The sequence below is a fragment of the Rhinatrema bivittatum genome, chromosome 1 (assembly GCF_901001135.1).
Source record: "Rhinatrema bivittatum chromosome 1, aRhiBiv1.1, whole genome shotgun sequence".
Lineage (NCBI taxonomy): Eukaryota > Metazoa > Chordata > Amphibia > Gymnophiona > Rhinatrematidae > Rhinatrema > Rhinatrema bivittatum.
Window position 1 is genome coordinate 748,572,560 of NC_042615.1, and position 17,016 is coordinate 748,589,575.

The 17,016-nt window shown below is 41.2% G+C and overlaps 1 protein-coding gene across 2 annotated transcripts in view; it reads right to left on the reverse strand.

Annotated features, from left to right (window-relative positions):
- Positions 1 to 17,016, reverse strand: part of EGFLAM (EGF like, fibronectin type III and laminin G domains) — a 343,739-nt gene that overhangs the window by 104,154 nt on the left and 222,569 nt on the right. For both annotated transcript variants that reach the window (XM_029578471.1, XM_029578480.1), the window contains one exon: positions 11,625 to 11,967. In XM_029578471.1, the coding sequence (XP_029434331.1) occupies positions 11,625 to 11,967 (343 nt within the window). The remainder of the gene's footprint in view (positions 1 to 11,624; positions 11,968 to 17,016) is intronic.

Sequence of the window (17,016 nt, forward strand, 5' to 3'; positions counted from 1 at the left end):
AATTTGCACTTTCAAAATCAACCTCAAAATGGGTTTTTGTACATGTTAAATCAGAGATAAAAGTTTTTAGCTTATCTTTTTTCCACCACATACTTTAGACAACAAGAGGCTGTCTAAAAACCACCTTCCCTCAATTTTCCACAGTGCATGTGCTTTTAGGCGTCCTTGGGGATGTAGTTAGATCAGGGGATGAAAATGCACGTAGGTGGAATTTTCATACATTTGTGCCTACTCTTCCAGCACAACTCTACTCACAGAAAAAGGACAGTTTTAAAATTGTCCCCAAAACTATATTAGCAGTTTAAGGAGAACAGGTATGAGAATTAGAGCACAAAACACAAGCAAATGCTCAAATTCTCAGACACTAATTTATCTGTAAATTGTGGCCAAATTATTTCAGTCCCTTGATGAGCCAAGCCTAACCAAGTAAAGCTACCCTATCTATTAACTTGAAGCTTTCTTGCAGTCCAGAAAACAAAGATATACTGCTTATGAAAATACTTATTTGTGTGCATACTTTTAATCACCAGTTTATCAACACCTCTGCCAGTTTGCCAAGATTTTCACCTGTTCATCTTGACACTTCACCTAGACCTCCCATCCAAGTGCAATTTCATGTTTGCTATTCGATAATCAGGTGTAAAAGCATGCGTTGCATGTATACTGTTTACAAAATACTTGTGTGTGTGTGTGCATGCCTCCAAACCCTGCCCCGAAATGTCCTCTTTTTTACTCGCATAGAAATATGTGTGAAATGGGTTGTATGCATGTACTTCTGACCTTCTGAAAAATTGCTTACCATGCTTACAGATGTGCATTTCCTGATTTTATGCACACAACCCTCATGTAACTTTGAAAATTGACCCCTAAATGTTCACTGACCTAAAATGAATCTCAGAAGCAGATGTATGTTAAAACAAGGCCTGGGAAGTGTTTACGTGATGCCCGATGAACTTTTTGAAAGCTAAGTACATATAAACTGTCTCTTATAAGTGGTTGTTAGAGTTTTATGGACTGTGGAAACTGGAGTAAATAATGAAAAGAGGACACAGTTTATATTTCATTTATTAGTTTCCTTTGCAAGGATTGTAGCACTTTAAACCTGCACGTGGGCGTAGATTTTTCGCGCAACCTGGCGCGAACAAATGAACGCCGAATTTTATAATATGCACGTGCTGCAGCGTGCATGTTATAAAATCCAGGGTCGGCACGCGCAAGGGGGTGCATAATTGTGCAACTTGTGCATGCCGAGCCGCGCAGCCTTCCTCCATTCCCTCCGCCCCCCTGCACCTTCTCCTCCCTTCCCCTATCTAACCCGCCCCCCAGCCCTATCTAAAACCCCTTCCTTACCTTTATCGGGAAAGTTACGCCTGCCTCTGGGCAGGCGTAACTTGCACGTGCAGGCTGGCTGCCGGCGCCATCCCCCGGCACGGCGGCTGTTCCGGAGGCCTTGGTCCTCTCCCGGAACGCCCCCGGGCCTGCGCGCTGCCCACGGCCCTGCCCCCGGAACACCCCTTTTTCAAAGCCCCGGGACATACGCACATCCTGGGGCTTGCTCGCGCTGCTGAGCCTATGCAAGATAGGCTTGGCCCGCGCAGGGGCAGCTTTTCGGGGGTTGCGCGCGTAACCCTTTGAAAATCTGCCCCTATGAGCACTTTCAGGAAATGGGCCAATGATGGAATAACAGTGATGTGAAGATTAGCACATGTATTTTGAAGTTAAATTCTAAAATTCTTGAAGTTTTTGCATATTGCTCTTAGTAGGTAGATACTGGAGAGTGATATTTTTATTGCCATTTAACTGGGAAATTTATGTGGGTGCACCCATATACTGAATGAGACCATTAGACAGTAAGTACCTTAGATGAATTTGAAAAAAAGTTTGAAGAAAGAGTCAAAGAGGGGATGAAACTATGAGAAATAAATGGGTAAAGTCCATACAGTATGCCCAGAGGATTCAAACCAACAGTACTGTTTGTTGGATTTGGGTGGACGATTACCTTCATCATCCTGAGGCTCAAGGATTGAGTAAAAGTCAAAGCAGTAGTACTGGAGGTTAAAATGTTGTAAGGCACAAAGAGAGCAATTTAATTAACACCCCATAGCATCAGTGCAGAGCAAGGCAGCAAGGAAAATGGCACCAATACTCCAAGACAGACAGGCCGATACAGTACAGTGCGCTCCGACAGAGCTCACTGTTAACCTGTCCTTGGACGCACGTTTTCCCTTACCCCTTATTCAGTAAGGGGTGGAAAACGTGCGTCCAACCCGCTGAACCTAATAGCACCCTCAACATGCAAATGCATGTTGACGGCCCTATTAGGTATTCGTGCGCGATTCAGAAAGTAAAATGTGCAGCCAAGCCGCACATTTTACTTTCAGAAATTAGTGCCTACCCAAAGGTCGGCGCCAATTTCTTCTGGCACCAGGAAAGTGCACAGAAAAGCAGTAAAAACTGCTTTTCTGTGCACCCTCCGACTTAATATCATGGCGATATTAAGTCGGAGGTCCCAAAGAGTAAAAAAAATTAAGAAAAAAATTGGAAGTCGGCCGGTGGCTATTGGGTCAAAAACCGGACGCTCAATTTTGCCAGCGTCCGGTTTCCGAGCCCATGGCTGTCAGCGGGCTCGGGAACAGATGCCAGCAAAATTGAGCATCGGCTATCAAACCCGCTGAAGCCGCCGCTCCTGTCAAAAAGGAGGCGCTAGGGACATGCTAGTGTCCCTAGCGCCTCCTTTTGCCTGTTTTTACCGCCGGGCCTAATTTAAATACTGAATCGCGTGCACCGGCGAGTGGCCGGTGCGCGCGCCGGGAGAGCGGGCATTCGCCCGCTCTCCTGCGGACTTTACTGAATCGGCCTGATTGAGAGGGTAATTTTTTTAACTGTCTGGTTTTGGGGTAATTCTGCCCATAATTTGCAGGTAATTGGCCTATAATATGCACAAACAAAACTGTAGGAAGTTATGACCGCTTTATTGAAGGCGCAACTTATGCAGAAAATGAAAGTATGAGCGACAAACCTTTTCCGTTGCAAAAAAATCAGCAGAACCAGAGGTCACGATTTAAAACTCCAGGGAGGAAGACTCGGAACCAATGTCAGGAAGTATTTCTTAACGGAGAGGGTAGTAGATGCCTGGAATGCCCTTCCGGAGGAAGTGTTAAAGACTAAAACTGTGAAGGACTTCAAAGGGGGGTGGGATAAACACTGTGGATCCATACAGTCTAGAGGATGTAAATGAAGAGAGGGTGGCTTGCGGGAATGATGGCTACTACCTGGAGATAATACGCTTATTCAATAAACATACACAGAGTTAATGTGACTCCAACATTGCTCTATGCTTTAACGGCAAGAGAAAATGTGGAAGAAAGGATTTGATTTCACAAAAAAGTGGGGAGTAGCTTGCTTGTTACAGCGGTTACTACCCCAAATCAAATAAGCCTGATACTTCACTTTCAATGCATATCCAGCGTAACTCTCTGCTTCAACGGCAGGGGGGAAAGAAGAAAAGATGATTTATATTCAGACAACAACAACAAGGACTGAATTACATAGTCTGGGTAAACAAATAAGCATGGGTGTAGCTTGCTTGTTATGGAGGTTACTACCCCGAATCAATTAAGCCTGATACTTTACTTTCAATGCATATCCAGCATAACTCTCTGCTTCAACGGAAGGGGGGAATGAAGAAAAGATGATTTATATTCATACAACAATAACAAGGACTGAATTACACAGTCCTTGGGATTAGCAATCTGTTGTTATTTAGGAGAGCTGTGGGTGGATCCTTGGACCGGTGGCAGATAACCACACCCCCGGGGGAAGATCCCGAGAGGGACCACCGGTCAGGTTCAGAGTATGGAGACAGACACACAATAGTTCTTTTATTAGACAATATACTGAACCACCAGAGGTGGCAGTATTGAGCTGGAATGCCCGGCTGGGCTGTAGTCCCTCAGATACTGGAACAGCAATCCCTGGAGGCTGAGCTGTAGAGAAACTGAAATCTAGTGAGTAGGCAGGGTATACAGAGTTCATGTACTGAACCAGGTGGTAATACTCACACAATGACTCATAGAAGCCCAGGAGCTGGAATGTATAGGCCCTCGAGGCTTCGGTGTTTACTGAAGAGGATGTTGGAGAGGTACCCGTAATGGAGAAGGTTTTCATGAGTAATGATTCAGATGGACTGAATCAAATCAAATCACCGTGAACCTAGAAGATGTGGTAGACCTAATTGACAAACTGAAGAGTAGTAAATCACCTGGACCAGATGGTATACACCCCAGAGTTCTGAAGGAACTAAAAAATGAAATTTCAGACCTATTAGTAAAAATTTGTATCCTATCCTTAAAATCATCCATTGTACCCGAAGACTGGAGGATAGCAAATGTAACCCCAATATTTAAAAAGGGCTTCAGGGGCAATCCGGGAAACTACAGACCGGTTAGCCTGACTTCAGTGCCAGGAAAAATAGTGGAAAGTGTTCTAAACATCAAAATCACAGAACATATAGAAAGGCATGGTTTAATGGAACAAAGTCAGCATGGCTTTACCCAAGGCAAGTCTAGCCTCACAAATCTGCTTCACTTTTTTGAAGGAGTTAATAAACATGTGGATAAAAGTGAACCGGTAGATGTAGTATACTTGGATTTTCAGAAGGCGTTTGACAAAGTTCCTCATGAGAGGCTTCTAGGAAAAGTAAAAAGTCAAGGGATAGGTGGCGATGTCCTTTCGTGGATTGCAAACTGGCTAAAAGACAGGAAACAGAGAGTAGGATTAAATGGACAATTTTCTCAGTGGAAGGGAGTGGGCAGTGGAGTGCCTCAGGGATCTGTATTGGGACCCTTATTTTTCAATATATTTATAAATGATCTGGAAAGAAATACGACGAGTGAGATAATCAAATTTGCAGATGACACAAATTTGTTCAGAGTAGTTAAATCACAAGCAGATTGTGATAAATTGCAGGAAGACCTTGTGAGACTGGAAAATTGGGCATCCAAATGGCAGATGAAATTTAATGTAGATAAGTGCAAGGTGATGCATATAGGGAAAAATAACCCATGCTATAATTACACAATGTTGGGTTCCATATTAGGTGCTACAACCCAAGAAAGAGATCTAGGCGTCATAGTGGATAACACATTGAAATCGTCAGTTCAGTGTGCTTCGGCAGTCAAAAAAGCAAACAGAATGTTGGGAATTATTAGAAAGGGAATGGTGAATAAAACGGAAAATATCATAATGCCTCTGTATCGCTCCATGGTGAGACCGTACCTTGAATACTGTGTACAATTCTGGTCACAGCATCTCAAAAAAAATATAATTGCGATGGAGAAGGTACAGAGAAGGGCTACCAAAATGATAAGGTGAATGGAACAGCTCCCCTATGAGGAAAGACTAAAGAGGTTAGGACTTTTCAGCTTGGAGAAGAGACGGCTGAGGGGGGATATGATAGAGATGTTTAAAATCATGAGAAGTCTTGAACGGGTAGATGTGAATTGGTTATTTACTCTTTCGGATAATAGAAAGGCTAGGGGGCACTCCATGAAGTTAGCATGGGGCACATTTAAAACTAATCGGAGAAAGTTCTTTTTTACTCAACGCACAATTAAACTCTGGAATTTGTTGCCAGAGGATGTGGTTAGTGCAGTTAGTATAGCTGTGTTTAAAAAAGGATTGGATAAGTTCTTGGAGGAGAAGTCCATTACCTGCTATTAAGTTCACTTAGAGAATAGCCACTGCCATTAGCAATGGTAACATGGAAGAGACTTCGTTTTTGGGTACTTGCCAGGTTCTTATGGCCTGGATTGGCCACTGTTGGAAACAGGATGCTGGGCTTGATGGACTCTTGGTCTGACCCAGTATGGCATTTTCTTATGTTCTTATGAGTACCTGCTTCCAGGGAAAGCTCTGAGAGAGTGATGGTAACTCACTGATGTAGATGGCAGTGATGACTTCCAGGCAGAAGAGAGTATTGAGTAAGTCTGGGAATGAGGGTCCTCGAAGAGCGAGTACCGGTTCCAGACTGTCACCTGAAAAACAAAGGAGAGAGCGAGGCCCCCGAGGAGCGAGTACCCCTAGTAAGTCCGAGGAGGTAGAGTAGCTTAGGTAGAGTAACCCATTGCTAAGTCCGAGGAGGCAGAGTAGCTTGGAAAGTCGAAGCAAGTCTGTAGTCATTCCTTGCTAACTCAATGTGTTAGCAAATTTTAAGACCTTATATATCCGTCGCGGGTGACGTCATCTTTGGGGGACGCTCCCGAGGTTTGCGCCATCGCCGGTACTTCAGTTGGGGCCACGCATGTGCCCCTAGGCCTCCAGGAAACATGGCGGGTTGCAGCGTCTAGCCGGTCCGGGGATGCCAGAGGACCTCGGCAGAAGGACGCCGCGGCAGCCAATCTTCCTGCGGACGAAGAGGGAGGCGCCAAAGAGGTAAAGAGGGCGGAGAGAGGGCATCGGGAACCAACGGACACAACACTGGGTAAACAAATAAGAGTGGGAGTAGCTTGCTTATTGCGGCGGTTACTACCCCTAACCAATTAAGTTAGATACTTCACTTAGATGCAGTTCCAGCACTGCTCTCTACATTAATGGCGGGGGTGGAAGGCAAATAGAACCAAAAGGTTACTAAGGGCCAAGAGTAACAGATAAGTATGAGGAAAAAAAAAGTGTAAAAGCTTACTGGGCAGACTGGATGGGCCATTTGGTCTTCTTCTGCCATCATTTCTATGTTTTTATGTATTTTTCATTGACACTAAATAATATCCCTTAAGCAAGCGCTGGTCAGCTTTCATAATTCCTTGGGTCAATTGTGTGGGGTGTTAAGAATTTTTCTGTAATTTTATTTTTGCTTAGTGATGCTTGATATTTTAAATCATACTTGTGCTTTAACCTATTCTAAGGGTAGTATGCTGACTAGCTCATCAGTTGTTAGGGAAGCCGTTACCAGGTATCCCTCACATATGGTTTCAGGATTTTCCCAGTTTCCATAGCGGTCCTTGTTTTTATGGGATGTATCTGACTGGTTCACTAAGTTTGGGGGGTTGGTTGGACACTATCAGTTGTCTTTAAACTTTAATTTTGTTTTTGCTGCAGATATCCAAAAATATTTTCCTATTAGTAAAAGAATTATCTTGGTTTAATGACATTTATGCAGGTCCTTTCCAGTCTTAAAACCATTTAACTCATTTAACATTTTCCAATTCCATTCTCCAAATTCCATCTGGGATAGAGTCTCTGAGGTGTCTCCTGGTGCTCATTATTAAAATTCCCTGGTTTCTAGTGGATTATTAGGGGGTTTAAACCTCAAATGGGCACTTTTCCAAAACAGGGCTGGCAGCAATTTTTAAAATAGTCTCAGAGGTCAGTAGGTGGGATTGGTTATGTGGCTAAGGTCTTCTCCCCTGGCCACCACCTTTATTTTCCCTAAATTCTATGTAATTTTCTTCATTTTAGGGTCCTCCTGATCACGGGTATCCCACTGATGTCAACACTGATCAGTGGACAGGCCCGGCCATCTCATTCGCAGTGTTGGGGCTTCCCAAAGGCCCTGGCACTGATATCTTCATTGTTTACATAATTATTTTTTTAATTGCATCAGTGATGGTAGGAGAAGGATCGGGTACTCACCTGATCAATGAAGTCAGCTTGTCATCACAACAGGCCGGTTGGGGCATAGGCAGGAGCGGCTTCCCCTTGGTCTGGGAGGCACAGTGGGAAGGATCACATCAGGAGACTCAGGCCCAGCATCAGAGGTGCAGACTGTCATGGGAGGAGGACACCGCCAGCAGCAACAATGATTGCTGATACCACCTACTACTGCTGATTGGCCAATTCCTCCTTGCTTTGTCTTTGGTGGCAAGAAAACAGCGGAAGGCAAAAACAGGATCAGGCATTTTCCTTCCTCTCAGCAGTGGCTCAAGGATGGTGATGAGGCCCAGTGTAAGTGATCCAATGCCTCTCTTGCTTGTGGCACCTTCTTCACTCTCTTTATATTTTTTCTTCTCCCTGGGACTTCCTGCTTTGACAATGAGGCATGGCAGTGACAGTAGTTACAGCTTTCATAATATTTATTTTGAAAGCTCTCGTGTAATTTGTTTTTCTTACCTATCTCCTCACCTTTGGAATTCTTTACCTCTTAATATTCATCTTAAGATTTTTAAAATTTAGGAAAGCACTAAAATTGTATTTGTTTGTACAGGCTTTTTCACAATGTATTGTTAACTTAATCAACCAGTATATGTTTATTTGACATTTTCTTATTTGATTTTTATTTGTATTTAGTTATTTTTTATTGTATTTTTTTAATTTGATTTGTTGTGTTTATTATTAGTTTTGTTACTTGCACATCACTTTGTTTTACATTTGTAATTAATTGTGATTAATCAATTATTAATAGACATAAACATAGTGGGCCCAGGCTGTGATGACGTTCATCTCCTCTGGGTCTCTCCTCTCTTTCATCACGGTAGTCCAGTACAGCAACGGGGCTTCACTCAGGCCTTCTCCCTCATCATTATTTTCCTTTTCTCAGCTCACTGCAGCATTTTGCACCTCATTCATGCCAAACACCGGAGCCTCTATTTCATCGCTGTCCAGTTGCTATATGGTCTTCCCTAAACTTCCTCAGGTAATTATTTTATTTTATTTATTTAGTTACCTACCCCCATTACATACAAATAACATCATCTACTATCCAATGGCGTGACTTCTCCCTCTCTTTACTATCTGAGGTCTGTACTGAGGTTAACACTTTGAAAGATAACTTCTGTCATTTCAAGCTTTGTTCCATTGCATCTATCAAAGTATTCCAGGAAGATTTAGACCCTTTCATTAAAGAGATAGTACACACCTCGTTACAACAAGGAGAAGTTCCCACGGGCTTCAAGCAAGTTATAGTTTGCCCATATTTGAAAAAAAAAAAATCTGGCACACAATGACATTTCTAGTTATCAGCCTTTTTGCTCTATTCCTATGCTGTTTAAAGTTCTGGAAAAGGTTGTTCTTCAGCAACTACAGGATACCCTAGATGATAATCACATCTTACATGAGTCATAAATTGGGTTCCAACCCTGCCATAATACAAAAACCTTGCTCATTTCTTCATTTGATTCTTTGACAGGGGGTTTGATTTTGGGACCCGTTACTTCCTTGTGATGCTGGATTTATCTGCAGCATCTGACATGGTCGACCATTCCATTTTATTGATATGGTTGACTTCTTTGGGTATGTCCACAACAGTGTTATCCTGGTTTTCAATTTCTTTTGTTCAATCTCACCTATAAGGTAGTAATTGGGGATGCTGCTCTAAAATATTTGATCTGTCCACGGGGGTTCTGTAGGGCTCTCCATTATCCTCCCTTCTTTTTAATATTTATTTGAGGCCTTTGTGTGCTGTCATTTCACAATTTGACATTTCATTCAAAAGTTTTGCAGATGACATCCAATTTTTTTTCCTATTGAATCATCATATGATATGGCTTTAGTCAAACTTTCAAACTGCTTTTCATCAATAAATCAATTTTTAAGAAAAAATAAATTGAAGTTAAATGTGGATAAAACAGAGATTTTGTTTCTCTCATGAGGGGGGTGTCCCTGATGTTCCCCCTTGTTGGTCCTATGGAGAGGTGTCCATTCCCATTAGATCCCAAGTATGTAATCTGGGAGTGCTTCTGGACTCCTCTTTCTTTTTGACCATATATATACAGACTTTGATTCATAATTCTTTTTTCAAATTCTGGCTTTTGCAGACCCTAAAACCCTTTTTAGAAACCTCGGATTTATATTTAGTGACCCAATTGCTTATATTACCTTTATTAGATTACTGCAATGCAATATTCCTGGGTCTTCTAAAGTCCTCATTAAAATCACTGCAACTTATCCACAACTTGGCAGCTTGCTTGATTTTGGGATGCTCTCATCGTGACCATATCTTACTGATATTGGCTAACCTGCATTGGTTTCCTGTGCTGTACCATACTAAGTTCAAAATATTGGCCTTAGTATTCAAAAGCCTGCATGGTTTACTATTCAAGGGCTGTGTAGTTGATCTATCAATATACCACCTTTTGTACTTTATGCTCAGTTACTGAATATTTATTAGAGGATTCATCTGTTAAACAGGTTCGTTTACAGGAATCACGAGAGCACATTTTTTGCAGTAGCAGGTCCCATTCTTTGGAATACACTTTTGGAATTTCTAAAAGTAGTTCACAACCTATAAAACTTTACTAAGCTACTCAAGATACATTTGTTTAATGAGGCTTTTCCAACTTGCTAATATTTCATTTCATCCCTGGCTTTTTTTTCCAAAGATTTGAAGCTTTATGTTAGGTATTATAAGAATTTTGTATTTTAAGATTGTCATTTTAAGTTTTATGTTTGGTTTTAATTTTGATTTTGTATTATGTTGTTGGTTGGTGCTATTGGATTCTACAAGTGTGGTATTTTGTGCCCCGTGGAGATTTGTGGATTAATGGGCTATACATTTTATAAATAAATCAATAAATAAACAGGAGCAATGAGTGAAAATGCTTTTGTTTTCAAGTAAAAAAAAGAATAAAAGAAGGACTGAAGAAGTCACACTGGCATATAGTGATTGGAAAACTGTTTCGACATGATTGAATTTGTTCCTTCCTTGCCCTATCCTCAACCAACTGCACTCTGTCTAGCTGTACTTAGAAGAAAATGTATTGCATTGCTTCCCATATAGACTTTAATGGAACTACAATGAATAAACAAAAAAGATTTGGATACTGGGGTGTCCTGTTATTGCAGTTCAGTTGCAACAAACCAAACTAAATATCAAATAATTAATTGCATTTTCCCATTCAGATTCAAATGAATGAACATTCTTAAGAGTGAAATGGCTGGCATTTAAACCTATGTTACAAGAAAGCAGTTATATAAAAGTGAACAACTTGTAACACAAAAAAAGTTGGATTACAACAGAGATACATTAATTAGCACAGACCATGCATAGTAGCTAACCCTCCTGACAGCATTTCTGAAGAGAGCTGAATAACAGTAGGGCTTAATGAAAACATACTGGATCAGCAGTCAGTCTATAGGCAGATTAGTCCATAATGCAATACCCAATGTGCTAGAGGAAAGGTCAGTACACCACAATATTTGTGTCTGTTGCTAGTTAGGACCCCAGGGGAAATACTTTCTTCCATTAAAGTTTGTATTGATCTCTGTTCTCAGCTAAAAATGTTTTATATAACTGTATGATGTCAATAACTAACCCTCTGCAACCAATATCATCACAAATTTGGTCAGAACCAGATATCCTTCAGCTGCCACTAAGCCACTTTGCAAATGAACTGCCCCACATTAGACCTACTCACCCAACCAAACAGATCTAAAGTAATCCATCAGCATTGCTACTTTGATTCATAAACCCGAGGTGATCAATAGAATATCAACAAATACCTTACTAATACAGAATAAGGGAAGATGATTCCAGTACCATATTCAAATGTCAGTAGAATGCATGGTTTTTAATATTGAAGGTAAACAGCACTTCTTAGCTGGCTGTGAATATATCACATTTCAATCATGCTCAGAGGTGTAACCTGCTCAAGATCTGAAATGAAACAATATCAGAATATAAGAAAATTTACCTTCTGTACAAGTCTCTCCTCCTTTGGCCAGATTACAAACACATCGAGAGCCACCGTGATCATAATCGTTGATACAAAAGCTGTCAGTGGGGCAGAAGGTTTTATCACAGGACAGACTGAAGAGCTGTAACGACACCACACTTTTCCTTCTTAGTGGCTTAGAAGTTGTGGTTTTAGTTATAGTGGTGGTGATTCTTGTAGTTGTGGTGGTGACTGAGGAAGTAACAGGAGCTGATGTGGTTGTAGTAGATATAGGAAGTGTTTTTAGTGCTGACTCTTGTGCAACTCTGGTTTCAACCACAAACTTCTTCTTTCCTTCCTTGATGTCAGGAAGTGGTTTCAGCTAAAGTTAGATAAAGAGATTTTGGTTTCCCATGCTGACAAGCTATATTTATGACCAAATTTAAAGATATACAATGTAGAAAATAGAAAAATGCTATGGAATACATTTATTCTTGTTCATACCGATTAAACAAATTCTGAAAAACTGACTCCAATTTCAACTTTCAATTTATTAAGGACAAGAAGCTAATACTGCAATCTTATATAATTAAAAAAAAGATGGTCCTAAATTACTTCATCAAAAAGTTATAAGGCATAAAAAGATATAATAAACATTTAACAGATTCATTATAATTGTACTCTCCTTGCAGGTGTGAAATTGTTCTGGCTGAATACCCCTCCTTCAGAAGCTATAGTGATTTGATTCACAGGTACTGTATGTGGGTTGCTTAGGAACCAAACTTGTGGGGAAAGCTGTGGGATTGGCGACTGAAAGTTTGCCTTAGAAGAGATGGACTTTTGAGTTTATTTTATTTTCATTCATTCATCCTAAAGCAGAGAAGGACAAAGTACCTTTACACTTGCAGTGGTGGAAACTATCAATAGGGGCACCTGATGACTTAGAATGTTACCCAAGAACATCTCTCCTATGATTGAACAATAAAGTGACATTTTGTTAAGCAACTTACTTTAAAAGGGCACATGGAACTGTGATCTGCACATTAATAGCTTAATTTAAAGAACAGAGAAACTAAAGCAGCTATCATATTTCCAAAGTTATGAAGTTTAATTATTGAAATCTACCTAGGTGAGAAGTGTGGTCTTCTGTTTCTCCTTTGAGAAAATTAGTGAAGCAGATACCATCAATTTCAAAAGGCTACCAGTTCTTAAATGCATGAAGCACATGTAATAAGAGTGTGTTCATCTGAAAACTCTGGGTTGTCTGTATGGATTTTCTTCAGAGAAAGAAAGCAAGCCAGCAAACCCTTTCGAATGGGCAATATGTTCTGGAACCGAAGGAGGGAGTGCTCCCGATTCCGTGGAGATGTGTGCTCTTGGACCTTGGCGAAACAGGAGAGGAGCCCAAAGAAGTGCCAAGGCAGGCAAGACAGGTCCTCCTCTGGGTGGAGACTGGAACCCAAGCCTCCGCCGACCTGCACGGCCTCGGTGAGACCAACCACGCAAGGTTGGTCTCTGAGTAGCCCTCCAACCACTCCAAGCCCTTCTGGATCTGCCGCTGGGTAACGGCAGAGGCGGCAGGCTGAACAGGATGCAAGGGCGGACGAAGATACTGGAACTGAAGATGAAGACTCAGATGTAGATGAAGACTCTGGCGATGATGAAGACAAGACTCAGACCATGATGACGACCAGACTCAGACGATGACGAAGACCAGATTCAGACGAAATGAGGAAAAGACAAGCTAAAATCATGTGCTAAAACTCAGGATGGAGTGGAATCCAGATATCACGCTAACACCCTCAGCCAGAAAGGAGGCTGCAGGGCCAGAACGGTCCTCAGGCTATCCACTGGAGCACAGTTTGCCGGAGGCCAGGTGTAGCCAGAGTCCAAGACATCGGAGGAATGTTTAAAAGTTGGGCCTCCAAGGCGAAGATCCAGGACATTCAGGATGGACTCCAAGGACACCCAATGAAGGGCAGCCGGGATGAGCAAAGCAGGACATCACGATGACTCAGGACCCTGGAGGTGGCAGGAAGAGACGTAGAAGATCCTCGGCCCCGACGGATGGAAAGATCCACTAGCGCCCTACACACCCCAGCGGGGGTGGTCACTGACCACTGGGCCTGCTGCATGCCCTATTCAACCCAGCCAGGCTGGTTGCGGACCACGCAGGGACGGGTCAGAGCAGAGCCTTGGAAAATGCAAGACAAGATGGACATCAGGACATCAAGACTGGATCATGGAACATCAGGACAGACGAGACATCAGCAGAGACCAGGAACAGACAACGACGAGGGATCCCATGTAGGTAATTTTATAAAAGACCACCAAAATTTATGCAGCAAAAATGTGCATAAATTACACCAATTTTCAAAACGGATTAACAAGCATAAGTCCACTTTGAAAATTATCCCACAAAATTTACCCACAAATAATTAAATCTGCTAAACATGTGTGTGGAAAAATTTCAGAAAATTTACGTGCATACTTTTGAAAATGCAAAAGTATGCATGTAAGTCTAAACTTCTCTCCAGCTCCGCTCAGTCTGGGTGAACATATGGCAAAAAGGATATACATGTGTAAGTTTACCCACATATCAGGTGGGCAGCTTAATAACAGGCACTTTCTGTGGATAAAATGCTGTTTAACTGTGGAAATGCCTATGAAAATTGCCCTCTGAGTGGTTGATATTCAAAATATATGCACCTATTTTCAGCAGAAATTAGGAGCCTACGATTTCTGCTGAAAATTCACTTTAATTTAGCTAAGTCAATTCTTTAAGCTGTTAAGGGGGAGATTTCCATTCTTTGTGAAATGAATAAAAGTTTTGTAAAGCTCTCATGAGAAGCCAGACAGATTTAAGGAGTGCAGCCATTTCGGTTTGTTTTTTTTTTGTTTCTTTTTTCAAAGAACAGACAGCTATAGAGGATATAAAAGCTGTATTTCTGTTTCATTAAAAGTTAGAAACTGATACCAGTTAACTTCAATTGGCTCACTATGCACTCAAACTGCACAGAAGTGAAACTCCAACTGATTGAAGATTGGCAGTATTTGAAGTGCCGAATTACTATAGTTGGTCTAAATGCTTTTCCTCAACTGGGGAGCTGGACATAAGTGGGATGCTAGAGAAAGTAGACATCATCAATTGAATATCAGCTGCCTAGGTTTGGCCCTGAAGAACTGAGATGTGATAACTTTAGAGATTGCAATTGGTTGTTTTTGATTTTGAGTCCCAAACTTTAAGACTATAATTCTTTGTTTAAGAACCATATTTCTGCTGAGACTGATTAATTTTGAAATGGAAAGCTATACATATAAATCCTAAAGAATAAAAGCAATTATTTATTGAATACATGCCTTGCTTTGACTCTTAAGGACCAAATGATTGTAGATTGTTTAGAAGAGTAATAAAAAGCTATATTTTCTTTTTGAAGTAGAGAGACTGATATAGACTAATGAAAAATTGGAATTGAAACTTACAGGGCTAAAAGTTACTACTAATGGAAACTCAACACCCTTAGTGACTTTGGAAAACCAAACCAAAGCAAGTGGTTTAAGAGGGTGTCCAGTCCCATGAGCACTGAATGATTCAAAAAATGCTAAGCTAGAAGCCTGACCTGGAAGATATTCCTTTGTATATCAAGTCCAGCAGAGGTGATGCAGCAGGCACTGAAAAGGAGATGGTGCCCTACCTTAAGAGTATTAAGGGTTTTTAGGAGTGATAAGACAGGAGGCTGGACACAGGTAAAACTGGGCACACTTGAGGCTTCTCCAATATTCCTTGATTACTTATTTATACCATCATAGAGTTAGACTTCACTCAAGAATAAGTCAGTAGAACAAGCCACCTAGTACACTAGAACCTGCTCTGAGAACCATGTACGTCAGAAAATGTTTTCCTCTGTTGTTCAACAAGGGACATGGCATCAATAGGTGTAGCTGTTTGTTAAATTGTTATTCTATTGAATATCACAACTAGCAAAAGCCAAAGTTTTACATCCCTAGGATTTTTTGTTTTGCTTTCAACCTTTTTATTAATTTTTCAATAAAGCAAGTTTACCTACTGTAGACAGTGTTTTCCATTCATAGCAGGATGAATTAGCTATGACATGTGGAGATGTCATCTGGCAGCACAGAAAAGATCCTCCTAGCTAGTAGAGATCTTAGCTCTAGTGAGCATGTACTATTGTATCTGTACATTTTATTGCCTGGATTTTAAAAGCCCTGAGCATGTAAAATCAGTGCTTTATGTGCATGGCCGGGCTTTGTGTGCACCGAGTGAATTTTTGAAGGGGCCCAGCCAAGAACGTAAAGCTCGGTAGGTGCATGTTATAAAATCAGCGCATCCATTATAAAATCTACCCCTATATTAAACTTATGGCAGCTTATTGTTGGGACATAAATATCATGGTTTTTGATGTGAGAGTATTACTGTTATGGTGTGTATGATGACAAAAGGCAAATAAAGATATTGTGAAAAAAATTATTTTCTCCCATTTGTCTTAAATGTATCATCTAATAATTTCATCGCATGTCCCACAGTCTTTGTTCTTTTTGATTCACATTTACTCATTACACTCCACTTCACTCATTATATAGACCTCCATTGTATCTGCCTTCAGCTGTCTCTTCCCCAAGGTAAACAGCCCTAGCTTCTTTAGCCTTTCCTCATAGGGTAATCATTCCATTGCCTTTATTATTTTGGTCGCCCTTCTCTGTACCTTTTTAAATTTTGCTCTGTCTTTTTTGAGATGTGGAGTCCAGAATGGCACACAATAGTCAAGGTGCAGTTGCACCATAGATCAATACAGAGGCATTATGATAATCTCTGTTTTATTCTCAATTCCTTTCCTGTAGATGACAAATATGAAGGCAGGTTAGTAGAACTACATGTATGACTTCCACCGTACATCACAACACAATCTTGTTGTAGAAGCTGCCTTTTCCTTGACCCCAGAGCCTGCCAGTTCCCTTCTGGCCTGCTCTCTTATTCCCCTGCTTAGGGAAATGCCATTGAACCAGAATTCCCTTCTGGGCTGTGCTTTAAGGTGCACCAGACTAAATGCCCGGTCCTGATCTTTTAAGAAGATCCTGATATATACTCCTTTACATATCCTCCCCCTCAGCTTGACCTTCCCGGGAATTGCTGTTCCTTGTTTTCCTTTCCAACCCTGAACTGGGACTGTCCATTTCTTTTTCCATTGAGGTAGAGTCAGAATGGGGATCCTTAAGCCAGATAATACCTTCCCCTCTAACATCTGCATGTGTCCCCAGCCAAACTCAAGGGAACCAATTTTGATTGGGGCTCATTTAACTTTCCCAGGGTTACCTCCCTCACCCTTTCTGGGGAAATCAGTTAAATGTTCCCGGGGTGCCCACAATTCCTTGGCATCCTTCATACAATATATAGTTCTCTCTGATCCATGTC